The 19865-nt window shown below is 43.4% G+C and overlaps 1 protein-coding gene across 2 annotated transcripts in view; it reads right to left on the reverse strand.

Moving 5' to 3' along the window:
* Positions 1-4166: 4166 nt before the first annotated feature.
* esd (esterase D/formylglutathione hydrolase) overlaps positions 4167-19865 on the reverse strand; it is a 125607-nt gene continuing 109908 nt past the window's right edge. For both annotated transcript variants that reach the window (XM_063051303.1, XM_063051304.1), the window contains exons 7-9: positions 16380-16478; positions 7150-7317; positions 4167-6717 (exon numbers count right to left, since the gene is read on the reverse strand). In XM_063051303.1, coding sequence (XP_062907373.1) covers positions 6637-6717; positions 7150-7317; positions 16380-16478 — 348 coding nt within the window. In that variant the 3' untranslated portion in view covers positions 4167-6636. The remainder of the gene's footprint in view (positions 6718-7149; positions 7318-16379; positions 16479-19865) is intronic.

A 19865-nucleotide genomic window follows, 5' to 3' on the forward strand; every position in this document is an offset into this window, starting at 1 on the left:
CCTCTACACTATCTACAACACCACCAACCTTTGTGTCATCTGCAAACTTGCCAACCTACCCTTCTACCCCCACATCCAGGTCGTTAATAAAAATCACGAAAAGTAGAGGTCCCAGAACAGATCTTTGTGGGACACCACTAGTCACAATCCTCCAATCTGAATGTACTCCCTCCACCACCACCCTCTGCCTTCTGCAGGCAAGCCAATTCTGAATCCACCTGGCCAAACTTCCCTGGATCCCATGCCTTCTAACTTTCTGAATATGCCTACCATGTGGAACCTTGTCAAATGCCTTACTAAAATCTATATAGATCACATCCACTGCACTACCCTCATCTATATGCCTGGTCACCTCCTCAAAGAACTCTATCAGGCTTGTTAGACACGATCTGCCCTTCACAAAGCCATGCTGACTGTCCCTGATCAGACCATGATTCTCTAAATGCCTATAGATCCTATCTCTAAGAATCTTTTCCAACAGCTTTCCCACCACAGACGTAAGGCTCACTGGTCTATAATTACCCAGACTATCCGTACTATCTTTTTTGAACAAGGGAACAACATTCGCTTCCCTCCAATCCTCCGGTACCATTCCCGTGGACAACGAGGACATAAAGATCCTAGCCAGAGGCTCAGCAATCTCTTCTCTCGCCTCGTGGAGCAGCCTGGGGAATATTCTGTCAGGCCCCGTGGACTTACCTGTCCTAATGTATTTTATCAACTTCAACACCTCCTCGCCCTTAATATCAACATGTTCCAGAACATCAACCTCACTCATATTGTCCTCACCATCATCAAGTTCCCTCTCATTGGTGAATACCAAAAAGAAGTATTCATTGAGGACTATCAATCCTTCTTGCAGCTGACTTCAGATAAACTTTATCTGAAATTTCATGTACTTTTCAACAGTGGCTTTCTCTTTGCCACTCTCCCATAAAGTTGCAACTGGTGAAGCACCCGGGTAACAGCTGTTGTACACAGTCTCTATCCCATCTCAGGCACTGAGGCTTTTAACTCCTCCAGAGTTGCTTTGGTCTCTTGGTGGCCTCCCTCACTAGTCCCCTTCTTGCACAGTCACTCAGGTTTTGAGGGCAGCCTGCTCTAGGCAGATTTACAGCTGTGTCATATTCCTTACATTTCTTGAAGATTGACTAAACTGTACTCCAAGGGATTTTCAGTGACTTGCAAATTTTTTTGTATCCATCTTCTGACTTGTGCCTTTCAACAGGGTTGCTTGGAGTGTTCTTTTGTCTCCATCGTGTAGTTTTTGCCAGGATACGACACACCAGCAGTTGGACCATCCAGATCCAGGTGTATATTTACTACAATCAATTGAAACACCTTGATTGTACACAGGTGATCTCCCTTTAACTAATTATGTGACTTCTGAAACCAATTGGCTGCACCAGTGATGACTTGGTGTGTCATATTAAAGGAGTGGACACTTATGCAATCAATTATTTTGTGTTTTATATTTGTAATTAATTTAGATCACTTTGTGGAGATTTGTTTTCACTTTGAACAAGAGTCTTTTTCTGTTGATCAGTGTCAAAAATGCCAAATTAAATCCACTGTGATTCAGTGTTGTAATCAATAAAACATGAATACTTTCTATAGGCTCTGTATGTTCCAGTAAAACCTATTCAGTACAATTTGGATTCTGATAGCATCAGACTGGCAGTTCCCAAACTATGTGAAAAGCAATCAATATTAATTCACCTTTTCTAATGGTGATATACTGTAAATTTTCTATTGAACCCAGTAAATTGAAAGGGAGTGTGGAAAACAAGAAATGGAGATGGGAATGCAGGATGAGCCAGATGCTGAACCATTGGGGATTCCAAATGACTGAATGTAGATGTTCAGTCTGACCAGATTTTATCTGCTCTTGCTGCCTTTCTTGTTAATTAACTTGCACTGTGTGGCAAAGGACAATGTTCTGGTGGTCATCTTGGTCTATATTCCATAGTTACCATGAGAAGGACATGGAAGCTAGTGAGTTCTAGGGGAATGCTGGAACATATTTTCACTATTAAGGTGGTGCTGGTCATGGACTTGAAGCACATTGAGGTGGGTAATTCCCCAGGTGATGCTCAGATGTCATGGGACACCAGGGAAGAAATTGCTGAGGTCTTGGCAGAGATATTTATATTGTCATTAGACGTGGGTGCGGTACTGAAAGACTGGAGGGTGGCTAATGGCACAGCTTCCATCCCACTGTTACAAGACTCTTGAACAGAACTGTTTGATAAAGATGAATCCTTGACCTCACAATCTACATCATCATGGCCGGTGCACCTTACAGTCTACCTATACTGCACTTCCTCTCTAACTTGCACAATATGATGCATTGTTATTGTTTTACCACATCTGTATGCTTAAATTTCAGTATGGATAAGTTTTTCATTGTATCTCAGTACATATAACAAAACACTGAATACCAATTATGTAAGGGCTGTAAGGACACACTAGGAAACAACATCATGGCAAACCTAACATTAGTGGTGAGAAAATTACTGGAGGGAATTCTGAGGGACACGATCTATCTAAATTTCGAAAGGCAAGGACTAATTTGGGATAGTCAGCATGGCCCTATGTGTGGGATATTATGTCTGATAAATCTGATTGAGTTTTGCTCTGAAGAGGCGACAAGAGAATCCATAAAGGCTGGGCAGTAGATGCTGTCTACATGGACTTTAGCAAGGCTTTGGATTGGATTCCACATGGGAGGCTGGTCGAGAAGTTCAGAACACATGGGAGCCAGTATGTGCTAGCAAAATGAATGCCAAATTGACAGTGGTAGGAGTCAAAGAATGGTGGTAGAGGCTTTTTTAAAAAAAAAGATTTAAGGCTTGTGACCAGTGGTGATCTGCAGGAATCAGTGCTGGGTCCTCTGTTGTTTGTTATATAAATGTATGATTTGGATAAGAATGTAGATGACATGGTCAGTAAGTAAGCTTGTAGCTACTGAAGGAAGTTGTCTACGATACAAGAGGATATAGATTAACTGGGAAAGTGAAGAAAGAATAGCAGATAGAATTTAACACTGGCAATTGTGAAATGATGTAAACACAAGAGATTCTGCAGATGCTGGAAATCCAGAGCAACACACAGGGAGAGTATCTTACCTCCCTCGCCCTCTCCCGACTCTGCTTTCAACAGGGATCACAGCCTCCATTGTCCATTCGTTCATCCCCACTAATCTCCCTCCTGGCACTTATTTCTGCAAGTGGAAGAAGTACTACACTTGTCCATTTACCTCTGTTCAGGGACTAAACAGGCCTTCCAGGTGAGGCAAAACTTCACCAGCAAATCTGTTGGGCTTGTCTACTGTATCTCATGCTCCCAATGCGTCCTCCTTCACACTGGTGAGACCCAATGTAAACTGGGGTACCGCTTTGTCAAGCAACTCCACTCCATCCGTGAAAAGTGGGATTTCATGGTGGCCAACCATTTTAATTCCTGTTCTGACATATTGGTCCACAGCCTCCTCTTCTACCACAATGAGGCCACTCTCAGGTTGGATGAGCAAAACCTCATATATTCCATCTAAGTAGCCTTCAACCTGATGGTATGAACGACGATTTCTCCGACTTACAGTAAGTTTTCCCTTCTCCCTCTTCTTCAATCCCCCACTCTGGCCTCTTACCTCTTTTCTTCACTTACTTGCCCTAGTGCCCCTCCTCCTTCCCTTTCCCCCACGATGCACTCTCCTCTCCTACCAGGTTCTGTTTTCTCCACCCGTTTACCTTTTCCATCGACAGGTGCACATTCCTTTATCCCAAATTCTGAAATCCAAAAAGCTCCGAAAACCGAAGCTTTTCTTGCCAACAGCTGACTTCACTCAGGTGTGACGTGGGGCCACCAGATGTCAGTTGTGGCTCAGCTCTCGTACTGGTTACACATGCATTTGCTGTTCGCTGATATTTTGTGTTCACTGTTGACTTTGTGTTTAATTTCACTGTGAAAATGACAAAAAGAGCTGCAGATACCCCTATGGGTAACAATGAGAGAAAGAGAAGGAATCTTCTCTATCAATAACGCAGAAAGTGGAGTTATTGCAGAAGCTTGATCGTGGTGTGTCTGTGTGGCGTCTTACTGAAGAAAATAGTGTCAGAACTACCACTGTATATGATTTAAATAAACAGAAACACAAGTTACTGAAGTTTTACAGTGACAGTGACGTTCTACATTTATTCCAATAAGTCATTTACCATGTACTTGATTCGGTTCATTTGAAGCTGTATATTTTTATGTTTTATAAAATGTTTTTGTTGGAAATAAAATTTCTTCCTGTCATTATTCCCTAAACAATACAGTATAACAATTATTTACATAACATTTACATTGTATTAGGTATTATAAGTAATCTAGAGATGATTTAAAGTATACTGGAGGATGTGCGTAGGTTTGGTGTGCCGCCGGGTCCTAAAGTCCACCACATTGAGGCAGGTTAAATAAAGGACTTGAGCATACGTGTTTTTTGATATCGGGGGGTGGGGGGGGGGCGCGGGGAAGGGGATCTGAAATCCGAAAAATTCTGAATTCCGAAATGCAACTGGCCCCAACGATTTTGGATAAGGGATTGTGGACCTGTATAACTCCCAGCTTCTTACTTCATTCACCCTTCTCTCTCACACCTGGCATCATGTATTACATTCTAATTTGTCCTCCCTCTACCTTCTTATGCTGGCTTCTTCCCCCTTCCTTTCCAGTTCTGATGAAGGGCCTTGGCCCAAAATATCAAATGTTTATTCATTTTCATAAATGCTGCCTGACCTGCTGCTGAGTTCCTTCAGCATTTTGTGCGACATGATGTACTTGGTAAGTTAAACCAGGGCAGGAAGTACATGGGACATAAATGGAAGGGTCCTGGGAATTGTTGCAGATATAGCTGCAAGTCTGGTAGAAGGTGGTGAAGATGTGCGATATTCATTTTCATTTGCAAGAGACTGAATACAACAATTGGAATGTCATGTTGTAGTAGTACAAAATGTTGGTGATACCACACTTCAAATATCACATGCAGTTCTACTCATACCGAAGGAAGCAGGTGATTAAGTTACGCAGAGTACAAAAAAGATACACAAGGATGTTGCCTGGACTGGGGGCTTGAGTTACAAGGAGAGACCAGATAGATTGTGACTGTTTTCCCTGATGTAGAGGCGGCTGAGGGGTTTGAAAATCCTGAGGGGAATAAATAGAGCTACCTAGTGTCTATTTCCCATTGTAGGGGTGCCTACAACTAGAGGAGATAAGTTTAAGGTGAGATAGGGGTTAAATGTTTCCAAAAATGGTGGTATCCAGAATGAACTGACAGAGGAGGTGGTGGATGCAGAAACAGGAACCACATTTGAAAGGCATCTGTAGAGGTATTTGAATGAGCTGGGCATCAAGGGAGAGGGAATTAGTGCAGGTAAGTTGTATAAATAGGTATGATAATTGGCATTGATGTGGTGAGCCAAATATGGTGGGCCTGTTCCGATATTGTACAGTTCTACAATTTAAATGAAAACAAGTTCATTTACTTGGTGATAGATATCTCACAACCACAAAAATACAAGAATCAGAGCTTGGAATTTGAGAGAGGCAGGCATGTGTGCATAATGTCTACCTCTGGACAATCAAATGAATGACCACAGACAGACAGTGGTGTGAAAGTTGCAAAAAAACAAGGGTAGATTACAGATACAGTGCAAATAGCCCAGCAAGAAAAATCTTTGAAGCGCAAAACTTCCCTTTGCTAAGCAGGGAGTAGGGGGTTGTGGAGACGAGATAAGAATGTAATAGAAGGATGCAGAACATACCCTTTGAAGTCAGCACATCTTCACGTAGTTTGATTGATCTTGCAAGTAAGGAATTCAGGCATACCTGGCTTACCCAATGGTCAGTATACAACAGACAGTATTCATAGGACAGAATATCTGTAACTGCTGGTCAATTCTGCATTAAAATATTATTTCTCTCTTCAGATTTTAAAACGGTGTGGTGACAGAAGCCAGGCATAAGTAAATGAAGCATGACTGAGGAACGAATTTGAGTTTTCAAAGTCCAGTTAATTGGCAACAGCAGTAAGAACCTTTAGGTTCCAAGTAATGCACAGTGTTTATGCAAGTGAGTGAGATCCATGAGGTGAGGATGTATGTATGTACGTGAACAAACCAAACAAGTCATTGCTAACCATGTATAAGTCCACTGGTCTCCTGAACTGGGAGTGAAGTACTAACAACTGGAGCACAGTCTGTGCAGTTCCAATTCAAATTCAAGCAGAAAGTAATTAAAATGCATAGACCAGAGGTGCATTAAACCAGATGGCTGTCTCCAAATCATTTCAATGGTGGTTTGATGGCAGTGCTCTGCTGTATACAAATACCTCAGCACAGCTTGCTGTTTCAATTGACTTTACTCCAGAGAGAGAATGTCTGTTCCTTTACACACGACAATGACACAATTTCAAAAGCAAATCAATGACAGTGATTTCCCACTAGGGGGAGTTGCAAGTGGCATAGCAACTCACATAGTACAGCCAGCCACTACATAGAGAAAGGAAAGGGCAAGTGTTATCAAACTAAATCATCTGAACTATCATCTTCTCTGATGGAAAGGTAGAACGTAGATGTCCATTCATTTTGGTGCCTAAGCATTGAGATACTTTGCATGGTGCTTGATGTGGTCTCTGATAAATGATGCGATGAAGTAGTAACTGTGATCGTATCCCTGCAGATAGAAAGAAATAGGGAACTGTTAAAACCAGAGGGAGATTTTGATAAGGGATTTTCTCAACATTATGTTAAACACAACTAATTAAATATTTAAAGCTACAACAGCAGGTTGTAAATACCTATGCCTCCAGAAAAATGCTGTTTTAAAATGTCAGCGTCCTTTAGTAACACTTCAGTTTTTAGTGCTGAAGGTACTACAGTTCAATAACATAATCTATCCCACTTTCTCAAACTGTTGTATCTTTTTATTTCCCAACTTTAGAGTTTTTTTTAAACCACTGGATGCCACCAGAAGTCCAAAAACAACTATCAAAAAGAATACAGCGCAAATGCTGCATGTTATGGCAGTGAAATGTTCTGACATGGTGACATGACTTGGCTTCAGTCACACAAAGCCAGCATGTTTAATGAACCCTGCAACACTTGCCTCCTGCAGCCGAAAAACAACAGGGATCTTCTTTTCAGTGCACACCTTGATGAAATTATCAGGGAGCAACTGCCCTGCAACCAAGAACTGATCATCCTTTCCTTGGTCAATGAGAATGTCCAGGAGAGGTCCCGAGTAGGATTTTACCAAGCAGGTGGCATCATACATCTGTGAGGATGAAGAAACACACTTCAATACTAACAAGTATTCGTTCATCAGATGGCTTACAAACACAACCGTGCTTATTGCAGTTATAGACACAGCCTACTCCACCCCCATGGGCTCCATGGACTTTTCCCACTGTGTCAAAAAACACACGACACAATCAAAAACGCCCACAACCATGATCATACTCTCTTCTTCGCTCTCCCACAAAGAGGAAGATAGGATCAAGGTATCTTCCATCCCACAGTTATACTAAGACTCTTGAACTGATTAAAGATGGACTCTTACCTCACAATCTACTTTGTCATGACCCTTGCACCTTATTGTCTGAATTGTCTGACTGCAGTACACTTTCTCTGTAACACGTTTTAGCATTTTGTTATTGTTTTGCCCATGTATTACCTCAATCTTCTGCTGTGATCAAATAATCTGAACCTGCGGGGAACCAATGTCCTTGCAGGCAGGTTTGCAAGAGCTGTTTGGGAGGGTTTAAACTAATTTGGCAGGAGGATAGGAACCAGACTAATAGGGCTGAGGATGAGGTAGTTGGTTTACAAACAGAGACAGTGTGTAGTAACACTGCTAGCAAGGAGAGGCTGATGATAGGGCAAAATTGCAGTCAACAGGATGAGCTGCAACATAAGATCGAAAAGGGTGATGAATACTGAAGTTGTTAAGACATAAGACATAAGACAAAGGAGCAGAAGTCAGCCATTCGGCCCATCAGGTCTACTCCGCCATTTTTTCATGAGCTGATCCATTCTCCCATTTAGTCCCACTCCCCGCCTTCTCACCATAACCTTTGATGCCCTGGCTACTCAGATACCTATCAATCTCTGCTTTAAATACACCCAATGACATGGTCTTCACTGCCGCCCGTGGCAACAAATTCCATAGATTTACCACCCACTGGCTAAAAAACTTTCTTTGCATTTCTGTTCTGAATGGGCGCCCTTCAATCCTTAAGTCATGCCCTCTTGTACCAGACTCCCCCATCATGGGAAACAACTTTGCCACATCCACCCTGTGCCACACCCAGTGTGGAGGAGCAGAGCGATCTGGGGGTACATGTCCACAGATCCCTGAAAGTTGCCTCACACGTAGATAGGGTAGTTAAGAAAGCTTATGGGGTGCTTTCATAAGTCGAGGGATAGAATTTAAGAGTCGCGAGGTAACGATGCAGCTCTATAAAACTCTGGTTAGGTCACACTTGGAGTACTGTGTCCAACTCTGGTCACCTTACTAAAGGAAGGATGTGGAAGCATTGGAAAGGGTACAGAGGAGATTTACCAGGATGCTGCCTGGTTTAGAGGGTATGGATTATGATCAGAGATTAAGGGAGCTAGGGCTTTACTCTTTGGAGAGAAGGAGGATGAGAGGAGACATGATAGAGGTATACAAGATATTAAGGGGAATAGATAGAGTGGGTAGCCAGTGCCTCTTCCCCAGGGCACCACTGCTCAATACAAGGGGACATGGCTTTAATGTAAGGGGTGGGAAGTTCAAGGGGGATATTAGAGGAAGGTTTTTAACTCAGAGAGTGGTTGGTGCGGGGAATACACTGCCTGAGTCAGTGGTGGAGGCAGGTACACTAGTGAAATTTAAGAGACAGGTATATAGAGGAATTTAAGGTGGGGGGTTATATGGAAGGCAGGGTTTGAGGGTCCGCACAACAATGTGGGCCGAAGGGCCTGTACTGTGCTGTACTATACTATGTTCTTTATGATATTGTTGACCCTGCCAAAACCTAAAAAAATGCTGATTATCCTCGCATGAGTTTCTTGTGCAAAAATAATGTGAGCGTTCATTCTGTGGAATACATTAAAAAAAATTTCCGTTTAATCGGGTGGTTTAAACCGTTTGTATTCCACGAAACAAAATTAATAATCTTATGCATATTACTAAAGTTAACCATTTTTTATGTAAAGTAAACTAGAGTAGAAATTCATGGCTGTGGAAAGGGAAAAAAGGCTTGAAGAGGAACTGGAAGTTATGACATTTCGGACATATTTGTAGTTGCAAGTTAGCCTCTTTGAAAAAACTAGACTAAAAATAGGAAGACCCCCACACCCAACCCATAAAGACCCAGAAAAAAGGCAAAGAGAAGCTAGAAAGTAATCTAACACTAAATCTAACCCCATCTTTCTGAAAGGCAGCCCAAAAGATGTATACTTATATGAAAAAAAAACACCCCAAAAAAAATTAATCCAAATAAATGAAAGCTAGTTATTGAAAACACAGGAGAAAATATCATCTTATTAGTACTTTTTTTAAAAAAAAACCAAGCATCAATTAATATTGTTAGTACTTTTCAAATCGAAACAATAAGAAAATGATGTAACTAGATAGAAAAAACAGCGTAGGGGAAGAAAGGCATGAACGCCATCTTGAAATGTAAAGAGACGAAAAGAACCAAATACTTCCCCAAACCTTTCAAACACAAAATTAAGCCCTGAGTTTTCTACTTAATTACCTTCAAAAGCAGAGAAAGTAAGAATAAAACTAGAAATTAAAGAAAAACAGTCATCAAGTAAGAAAAACTTTAATCGAAAAGTATATTAAAAAAATACCTTGCACTACAGACCAAGAACCTAAACCCTCAGATTATCAAAGATCTAAATCTGTATATCTATTACTAACAAAAAAACCCCAAAAGGAACAAAAATGAAAAAAAGCAGTAAAATAATTAGATCTTAGGAGGCAAACTGAGTTCATCGAGAAATTTTTGATCTTCGATCGGGGATTTAAAGAGACAGTGGGAATTATTGGGAAGGACAGCTCTCAGATGAGCAGGGTAAAGGAGAGCTGGTTTGAAGCCTTTTTGAAAAAATTCTGAAGACGCAGAAACATAGAAACATAGAAAATAGGTGCAGGAGTAGGCCATTCGGCCCTTCGAGCCTGCACCGCCATTCAGTGTGATCATGGCTGATCATCCAACTCAGAACCCTGTACCAGCCTTTCCTCCATACCCCCTGATCCCTTTAGCCACAAGGGCCAAATCTAACTCCCTCTTAAATATAGCCAATGAACTGGCCTCAACTGTTTCCTATGGCAGAGAATTCCACAGATTCACCACTCCCTGTGTGAAGAAGTTTTTCCTAATCTCGGTCCTAAAAGGCTTCCCTTTTATCCTCAAACTGTGACCCCTCGTTCTGGACTTCCCCAACATCGGGAACAATCTTCCTGCATTTAGCCTGTCCAATCCCTTTAGGATTTCATACGTTTCAATAAGATCCCCCCTCAATCTTCTAAATTCCAACGAGTATAAGCCTAGTTGATCCAGTCTTTCATCATATGAAAGTCCTGCCATCTCAGGAATGAATCTGGTGAACCTTCTTTGTACTCCCTCTATGGCAAGGATGTCTTTCTCAGATTAGGGGAACAAAACTGCACACAATACTCCAGGTGTGGTCTCACCAAGGCCTTGTACAACTGCAGTAGTACCTCCCTACTCCTGTACTCAAATCCTCTTGCTATGAATGCCAATATACCATTCGCCTTTTTCACCGCCTGCTGTACCTGCATGCCCACTTTCAATGACTGGTGTATAATGACACCCAGGTCTCGTTGCACCTCCCCTTTTCCTAATCGGCCACCATTCAGATAATAATCTGTTTTCCTGTTTTTGCCACCTCACATTTATCCACATTAAATTGCATCTGCCATGAATTTGCCCACTCTCCTAACCAATCCAAGTCACCCTGCATCCTCTTAGCATCCTCCTCACAGCTAACACTGCCGCCCAGCTTCGTGTCATCCGCAAACTTGGAGATGCTGCATTTAATTCCCTCATCTAAGTTATTAACATATATTGTAAACAACTGGGGTCCCAGCGCTGAGCCTTGCGGTACCCCACTAGTCACTGCCTGCCATTCTGAAAAGGTCCCGTTTATTCCCACTCTTTGCTTCCTGTCTGCCAACCAATTCTCTATCCACATCAAGACCTTACCTCCAATACCGTGTGCTTTAAGTTTGCACACTAATCTCCTGTGTGGGACCTTGTCAAAAGCCTTTTGAAAATCCAAATATACCACATCCACTGGTTCTCCCCTATCCACTCTACTAGTTATATCCTCAAATAATTCTTTGAGATTCGTCAGACATGATTTTCCTTTCACAAATCCATGCTGACTTTGTCCGATGATTTCACCGCTTTCCAAATGTGCTGTTATCACATCTTTGATAACTGACTCTAGCATTTTCCCCACCACCGATGTCAGGCTAACCGGTCTATAATTCCCCGGTTTCTCTCTCCCTCCTTTTTTAAAAAGTGGGGTTACATTAGCCACCCTGCAATCCTCAGGAACTAGTCCAGAATCTAAAGAGTTTTGAAAAATTATCACTAATGCATCCACTATTTCTTGGGCTACTTCCTTAAGCACTCTGGGAGGCAGATCACCTGGCCCTGGGGATTTATTTGCCTTTAATCCCTTCAATTTACGTAACACCATTTCCCTACTAACATGCATTTCCCTCAGTTTCTCCATCTCACTGGACCCTCTGTCCCCTACTATTTCCGGAAGATTATTTATGTCCTCCTTAGTGAAGACAGAACCAAAGTAGTTATTCAATTGGTCTGCCATGTCCTTGCTCCCCATAATCAATTCACCTGTTTCTGTCTGTAGGGGACCTACATTTGTCTTAACCAATCTTTTTCTTTTCACATATCTATAAAAGCTTTTACAGTCAGTTTTTATGTTCCCTGCCAGTTTTCTCTCATAATCTTTCTCCCCCTTCCTAATTAAGCCCTTTGTCCTCCTCTGCCGGACTCTGAATTTCTCCCAGTCCTTAGGTGAGCCACTTTTTCTGGCTAATTTATATGCTGCTTCTTTGGAATTGATACTATCCCTAATTTCCCTTGTCAGCCACGGGTGCACTACCTTCCTTGATTTATCCTTTTGCCAAACTGGGATGAAGAATTGTTGTAGTTCATCCTGCGATCTTTAAATGCTTGCCATTGCATATCCACCGTCAACCCTTTAAGTGTCATTTGCCAGTCTATCTTAGCTAATTCACGTCTCATACCTTCAAAGTTACCCTTCTTTAAGCTCAGAACCTTTGTTTCTGTATTAACTATGTCACTCTCCATCTTAATAAAGAATTCCACCATATTATGGCCACTCTTACCCAAGGGGCCTCTCATGACAAGACTGTTAATTAACCCTTCCTCATTGCTCAATACCCAGTCTAGAATAGCCTGCTCTCTAGTTGGTTCCTCGACATGTTGGTTCAAAAAACCATCCCGCATACATTCCAAGAAATCCTCTTCCTTTGCACCCTTACCCATTTGGTTCACCTAATCTATATGTAGATTGAAGTCACCCATTATAACTGCTGTTCCTTTATTGCACACATTTCTAATATCCTGTTTAATACCATCCCCAACCTCACTACTACTATTAGGTGGCCTGTACACAACTCCCAACAGAATTTTCTGTCCCTTAGTGTTATGCAGCTCTACCCACATCAATTCCACATCCTCCCGGCTAATGTCCTTCCTTTCTATTGCGTTAATCTCCTCTCTAACCAGCAATGCTACCCCACCTCCTTTTCTTTCATGTCTATCCCTCCTGAATATTGAATATCCCTAAATGTTGAGCTCCCATCGCTGGTCACCCTGAAGCCATGTCTCTGTGATCCCAACTATATCATATTCATTAATAACAATCTGTACTTTTAATTCATCCACCTTGTTACGAATGCTCCTTGCATTGACACACAAAGCCTTCAGGCTCGCTTTTACAACACTCTTAGCCCTTATACAATTATGTTGAAAAGTGGCCCTTTTTGATTTTTGCCCTGGATTTGCCGGCCTGCCACTTTTACTTTTCACCTTACTACTTTTTGCTTCTACCCTCATTTTACACCGCTCTGTCTCTCTGCACTTGTTCCCATCCCCCTGTTGTGAACTAACCTCCTCACGCCTAGCCTCTTTAATTTGATTCCCACCCCACAACCATTCTAGTTTAAAGTCACCTCAGTAGCCGTCGCAAATCTCCCCGCCAGGATATTGTTCCCCCTGGGATTCAAGTGTAACTCGCCCTTTTTAACAGGTCATACCTGTGCCAAAAGAGGTCCCAATGATCCAAAAACCTGATTCCCTGCCCCATGTTCCAATCCCTCAGCCACGCATTTATCCTCCATGTCATTGCATTCCTACTCTCACTGTCGCGTGGCACAGGCAGTAATCCTGAGATTACTACCTTTGTGGTCCTTTTTCTCAACTCCCTTCCTAACTCCCTATATTCTCCATTTAGGACCTCTTCCCTTTTCCTACCTAACTCATTGGTTCCTATATGTACCACGACCTCTGGCTCCTCAACCTCCCACTTGGACGCGATCAGAAATATCCCGGACCCTGGCACCAGGGAGGCAAACTACCATCCGGGTCTCTGGACTGCATTCACATTATCGCCTATCTGACCCCCTTACTGTCGAGTCCCCTATTACAACTTCCCTCCTCTTCCTCTCCCTACCCTTCTGAGCTACAGGGCCGGACTCTGTGCCGGAGGCACGGCCACTGTCCCCCCCCCAACAGTACTCAAACAGGAGTACCTATTGTCAAGGGGCACAGCCACCGGGGTACTCTCTGTTACTTGACTCTTCCCCTTCCCCTTCCTAACCATGACCAACTTGTCTGCCTCCCGTGGCCCCGGTGTGACCACCTGCCTGTAACTCCTCTCTATCAACTCCTCACTCTCCCTGACCGGATGAAGGTCATCGAGCTGCAGCTCCAGTTCCCTAATGCGGTCCGTTATGAGCTGCATCTCGGCGCACCTGGCACAGATGTGGACGTCCGGGAGGCTTGGAGACTCCAGGGCCTCCCACATCCGGCACTGAGAACAACAAACTGCCCTCACACTCATACTGCCCCTCTCCTGAAATAACAACAAAAAATGAATACCAAACCTTCCTCGCCTCGCCCGTTTCCACCTAAGCCCGTTGAGCCGAAGCCCTTAAGCCTTCACTCTGCTCCCAGCTCACTCCACCGTCCGCAAACTATGCTGCCCACTGTATGAGGCTCTATCCCTTTTAAATCTTCCGCGCTTCACTGCCCGATGTCACATGCCTGCACAGTCCTGCCTCTCTAAACGCCGATGGAAAAAAAAACTGAAAAATTCAAAAATGGCTTCCTCCGCACTCCCGCTCCGATTCTCAGACTTCCTTCTTCGAATTAAACCCGAAGCAGGATTTCTGTCCTTTTAAATATTCTGCACTTCATTGCCCAATGTCACACGCCTGTGCAGTCCCGCCTCTCTGAACGCCGATGGAAAAAAACCCTGAAAAATTCAAAAATGGTTTCCTCTGCACTCCCACTCCGATTCTCAGACTTCCTTCTTCGAAGACATTGGTTTAAAAGCTATCCGTTCCCTTAAAACTTCGGGACTGAAGTCCTCAACCAAATGAAATCTGAAACTTTGAAATTCAATCATTATTCTTCTTCGAGCAGCTCGCATCAGATGATCCTTGATGTGAACGTAGTGAAACCGAATAATAACAACTCTTGGTTTAGAACCTACGGTTGGTTTGGCAAAAGGAATACGGCAGGCCTGGTCAATTAATAGAGGGGTATCCAAGACTTCCAGTCCAAACACGTCCATTAAGAATTGAGAAAATAATTTAACCGGATCCCTCTTCTCAACGCCTTCAGTAAGTCTGATTATCCGCAAATTTTGTCTCCGGGAGCGATTTTCAAGGTCGATAATCTTGGATTCATAACGTTCCAACATTTGAGATATCGAAGATAAATTTTGCTCCAAAGTTTCAGTCTTTCAATCCCTTTGCTGAGCAGCTTCATCGAGTTCTGAGATTCTCGTTTGTTGTTGTTCAAATTCGAGTCTAAATGACCTGAGATTATCTTCAACCGTCTTTAAAACTCCTTCCATCGCTGAAAACCTGTGGTTAAATTTTTCATCTTGACGGTTGAATTTTTCACCTAGAAGGTTCGAAATTGTGTCAAAAGTTAATGGGATATCCGTAGATGATTTAGGGTCTCCATTCTTTCTTTCCTTGCCGTCGGAATCTTTGCCGTTTTTAACGTCGCTTCGTCTGAGAGTTGCCATTTCCAACAACTTAAAATCAAAGTTAAAAAACTGTATATAAACCCTTTAGTGTAGGTTTAAAGAAAATGAATAAGGGTGGTTACGGGTTTAAAAAAAAAAGTAAAGGGAATGGAGCAAAGCCAAAGTGTACCTTACTCCATGAGCGCCTCCTAGAAAGACCCCTACATCATAATTAACGGCAAGGTTTCACTGCAGTCCCCAACTTCCTTCAAACAAACGAAACAGAGTGCAAGTTATGGAACATTGGGAATGGAGACTCCTTTTAAGTGACATTCAGCCTGATGTTGAAAAGCTGATATCACATCAAACCCATCCATCTCACTGAAAGGTGAAAAAGCAATGAAGTGAGTACTTGGAAAACTAATGTATGCTCCAAAATTGTAAATGAAAATTGTTTTTACTATAATTAAATAATTTTATTTGTAGCTTTAAATTTTATTTGTAATTATTTGTCACTTCTTTGAACATGTAGTTCCTATTTTCTTTCGCTGTGCATCGTAAATCAAAATTCTTTATCGTTTTCATGTAATGGCCAAAAAGAGAGAGAGATGTGCTGGGGGTGTAGTCTGGGAGCCAAGGGGACAATAACCCAAAAAAAGATTTGGGTATCATGGGTTCAGAAGGTTACAGCCAAATGGAACTTGCTTAGATGGGAACCTTGGTTGGCATGGGCCATTTGGGCCATAAAGCCTGTTGCCTTGCTGTATGATTCTATGATTCAGAAGTCTTGTTGAGCTTGAAAGTAAAATGCAGCCTATGGCTCTGAGTTGGACAAGTACCGCAAACTTAGTGCATCCCACAGTTCAGAAGGGACCATGATTCTCACACACAGGCTGCTGCAGGAAATTGGACACTCTTGTTTGAATCAAAGAGCGTAATCGTAGCAAGTGGGACCCTAGGTGTTCTAAGAGGCAGGGAAATGATTCATGGTCCCAGAGCCTTGAGAGATCAAAGATTCAACTGAGCATGAAAGTGAAAGTCAGGTTTACAAATTTGGCTTACCTCCCACTTGGTTTTATCAGATCCTAGGTATCCAGTAAATGCTTTCTGGCCCCAAGGGCATTGCACAGGATTGCAGACCGGAGACAGTGCTGACAGAGACTGCCCACGAGTTATCAGGTAACAGGAACCAAGAGCAGAAATACGAGTTAATACCCATCTTTTCTTTTCAGTGCTGTTGTATATAAGCTTTACCACATAGCTGCACAATTCGCACTTTGTAATGTCACACATTACTGCAAAATCCAACTTGATAATTTACAAAATTCACTAACATTTAATAAAATATAAAAACCTGGAAATAAATGGAGCGAAGTTAAGATGTGCTAAATGGCGACTCCTTTGCTTGCATCTTTGGAAACAGCTCTATTTCTGTTTTTAATATCTTTATTTTTCCCTTTCAGGGTTCTTTTGAAGACCCTGACCTGGAGTTACACACTGACTTTGGTTCTTTGAAGGAATGGGACCCGCTCTCAGGGTTTCATAACTGGCCGTTGTTCAGCACGCCAAGGGCTCGGCCTAAGAATCCGGCTCGGATTTGGAAGCCTAGGGTCTCAGGGCTCTGGAGACGGGTGGATCGAGGGTCGGTGTCACGGCAGGAGACCCATGTGTTGTCGGGGGAGTCAGAAAATCTGCTGCTGTGGGCCTGAAGACATGGGATCTTTGCGATCTTCAGGCACAGAGCTTGAAAAAAGTGATGTAACAGACTTTCAACATCGTAAACCAGCGAGTTGTTATGTCTCCCTGCTTGCTGGGAAAATAGGGACACCTTTTTCTCCCTTATTAGGGAGACAGAGAACCCACAGAATGTTGAATTCCGGGTGAAACATGAAGTCTTTGGGGGTAACTGCAGGTCTGTGTCTTTGCTATTGCTTTGCTCACGCTTGAGTGCTCGGTGGTGGTGCCGATGATTGCTGTATTTTTTGCCGGTGGGGGGGCGTGGGCGGATTGTTGATCACTGCCGCTTACATGCAGGAGGGAGGGGAGCTGGGGAGACTTTGGGGTTACATTTAACTATCGTTCATTCTTTGGGGCACTTCTCTGTTTTCGTGGATGTTTGTGAAGAAAAAGCATTTCAGGATGTATATTATATCAAAGTTGCTGGTGAACGCAGCAGGCCAAGCAGCATCTATAGAAAGAGGTGCAGTCGACGTTTCAGGCCGAGACCTTCGTCAGGACTTCGTCAGGGTCTCGGCCTGAAACGTCGACTGCACCTCTTCCTACAGATGCTGCTTGGCCTGCCGCGTTCACCAGCAACTTTGATGTATGTTGCTTGAATTTCCAGCATCTGCAGAATTCCTGTTGTTCAGGATGTATATTGTATACATTTCTCTGACATTAAATTGGCCCTTTGAACCTTTGACAGTTGTTAACTAAGGCAGCATGTAGAGATTTGGTACTTTTTTGGAGGTTTTAAATGTTTCTGATATTAACACTTGCTAGAATAGTTTGCATTTGTAGTTCATAAAGTTGCAAATGTTTTAAGTCTTTTTCTTTAAATAATGTTTATAATTGTTGTTAATAATGTACTATTTTCGTTCTGCATTCTGTCAGCTCTAACCAGCAGCTTTCGGCATTTAAGGACCAGGGAAGGACACCTTCAGCGTGGTCCACCACCACCACTGTCTTGCAGCAACAACCAGGTTCAAGTGATCTAACTGCTCTGTGGTACAGTGCTGAATACAAAGTCTCGGCAAGGATGAGTGCAGCCACTTGGTGCTGAGATGTGGGGTTCAGGACCATATCTTGAGTGTGACTACACCTGCTTCATGCAATAAGAGGCTGTCCTCACATCATCTGCTGTTGGATGTGTATCTCTATGTACATTGGGGAAAATTGTTGCTTACTATAGCAACAAGATCATTTCCTGAAGAGAAAGTCAGGGCACTTGCATGACAGACGACATCCAATATAAATGTGTAAATCAATGACGAGTGTAAATCAGCGTGAGGTGTTGCAGTTTGGGAAGTCAAATGTACACAGTTGATGGCAGGACTTTTAACAGCATTAATGTGTAGAGAGATTTTCGGGTCCAAGTCCACAGCTCCCTGAATTTGGCAACACAAGCATTCAGAGTGATAAAGATGACTTGCTTCTCTTCGTTGGTCAGGGCAAATCAGCATGAGAGTCTGGAAGTATGGTGTAGCTCTATAGAACTTAGTTAGACACTACGTAGAATATTGCATGCAATTCTTGACACACCATTACAGGAAGGGTGTGAAGGTTTTGGAATGTGTGCAAAAGAGGTTTACCAAGATGCTGCCTGGATTAGAAGGTGTGAGCTATGAGGAGAGGTTGGATAAACTTGTGTTTTCTCTAGAAAGTCAGAGGCTGAGGGGAGACCTAATAGAAGAGTTGTTAAATTATAGAGGCATTGAGTAGACAGTACAAAAACAGTATGGAAATGGCACATACATAAGGATATTGCTTTGTGAGAGGGCGAAAGTTTAAAGAAGATGTGCTGGGCATTTTTTTAATACAGACTGCGAGGTGTCTGGAACAGGCTGCCATGGTTGGTGATGGAAGCAGATACAAAAGTGGCATTCAAGAGTTTTTAGACAGATATGCCCACCAAGCTGGGATATGGATCACATGCAGGCTGAAGGGAGTCATTTAATATTGTATCATGCTGAGCAAAGACACTGTGGGCTGAAGGGCCTGTTTCTGTGCTGTACTGTTCCATATTCTCAATGAAGGGAAGGTCAGAAGAGCACAATTCCAGAAAGAACAAGAAAAAAATCGCAACAATATTGATCACATCCACTTGGCATATCCCCACAAATTACACTACAGTGCAAAAACCTGGGAGTGTGGGAGAGTGTGGGGGGGGGGAGGATAGAGAGAGAGAGAGAGAGAGAGAGAGAGAGAGAGTGAGAGATGGGGAGGGAATGGGAGAGGGAGAGTGGCAGAGGAAGAGGGGAAGTGGGAGTGGGGGAGAGAGTGGAAGTGGGAGAGGGAGAGTGGGAGAGGGAGAGGGACAGAGAAAGTAGGAGAGTGGGAAAAGTGGGAGTGGGGGAGAGGGAGACTGGGAGACTGGGACAGGGTGATGGGGGAGTGCAAGGGGGAAGTAGGAGAGGGAGAGGGAGAGTGGGTGAGGGGGAGAGGGTGAGGGAGAAGGGAAGAAGGGGTGAGGATGAGGGAGAGGGGAAGAAGGGGAGAGGGTGAGGGAGAAGGGGAGAGAGGGAGACTGGGAGGGGGAGTCTGGGAGAGGGAGAGCGGCGAGTGGGAGAGGGGGGATCCGAAGAAGGGGAGAGGGAGAGTGGGAGAGTGCAAAAAGGGAGAGTGGGAGAGTGGGAGAGGAGGAGAGCGGGAAGGGGGAGAGGGTGAGAGGAGGAAAGGAGGAGAGGAGGGGAGAGGGGGATAGGGGAGAAGGTGAGGGGGGAGTGTGAGCGGGAGAGTGGGAGAGGGTGAAAGGGAGAGAGGGAGAGGTGGAGTGGGGGAGAGGGAGAGATGGGGAGAGGGGGAGGGGGGGAGGGAGAGAGGGGGAGA

The sequence above is a fragment of the Mobula hypostoma genome, chromosome 6 (genome assembly GCF_963921235.1).
Source record: "Mobula hypostoma chromosome 6, sMobHyp1.1, whole genome shotgun sequence".
Taxonomy (NCBI): Eukaryota; Metazoa; Chordata; class Chondrichthyes; order Myliobatiformes; family Myliobatidae; genus Mobula; species Mobula hypostoma.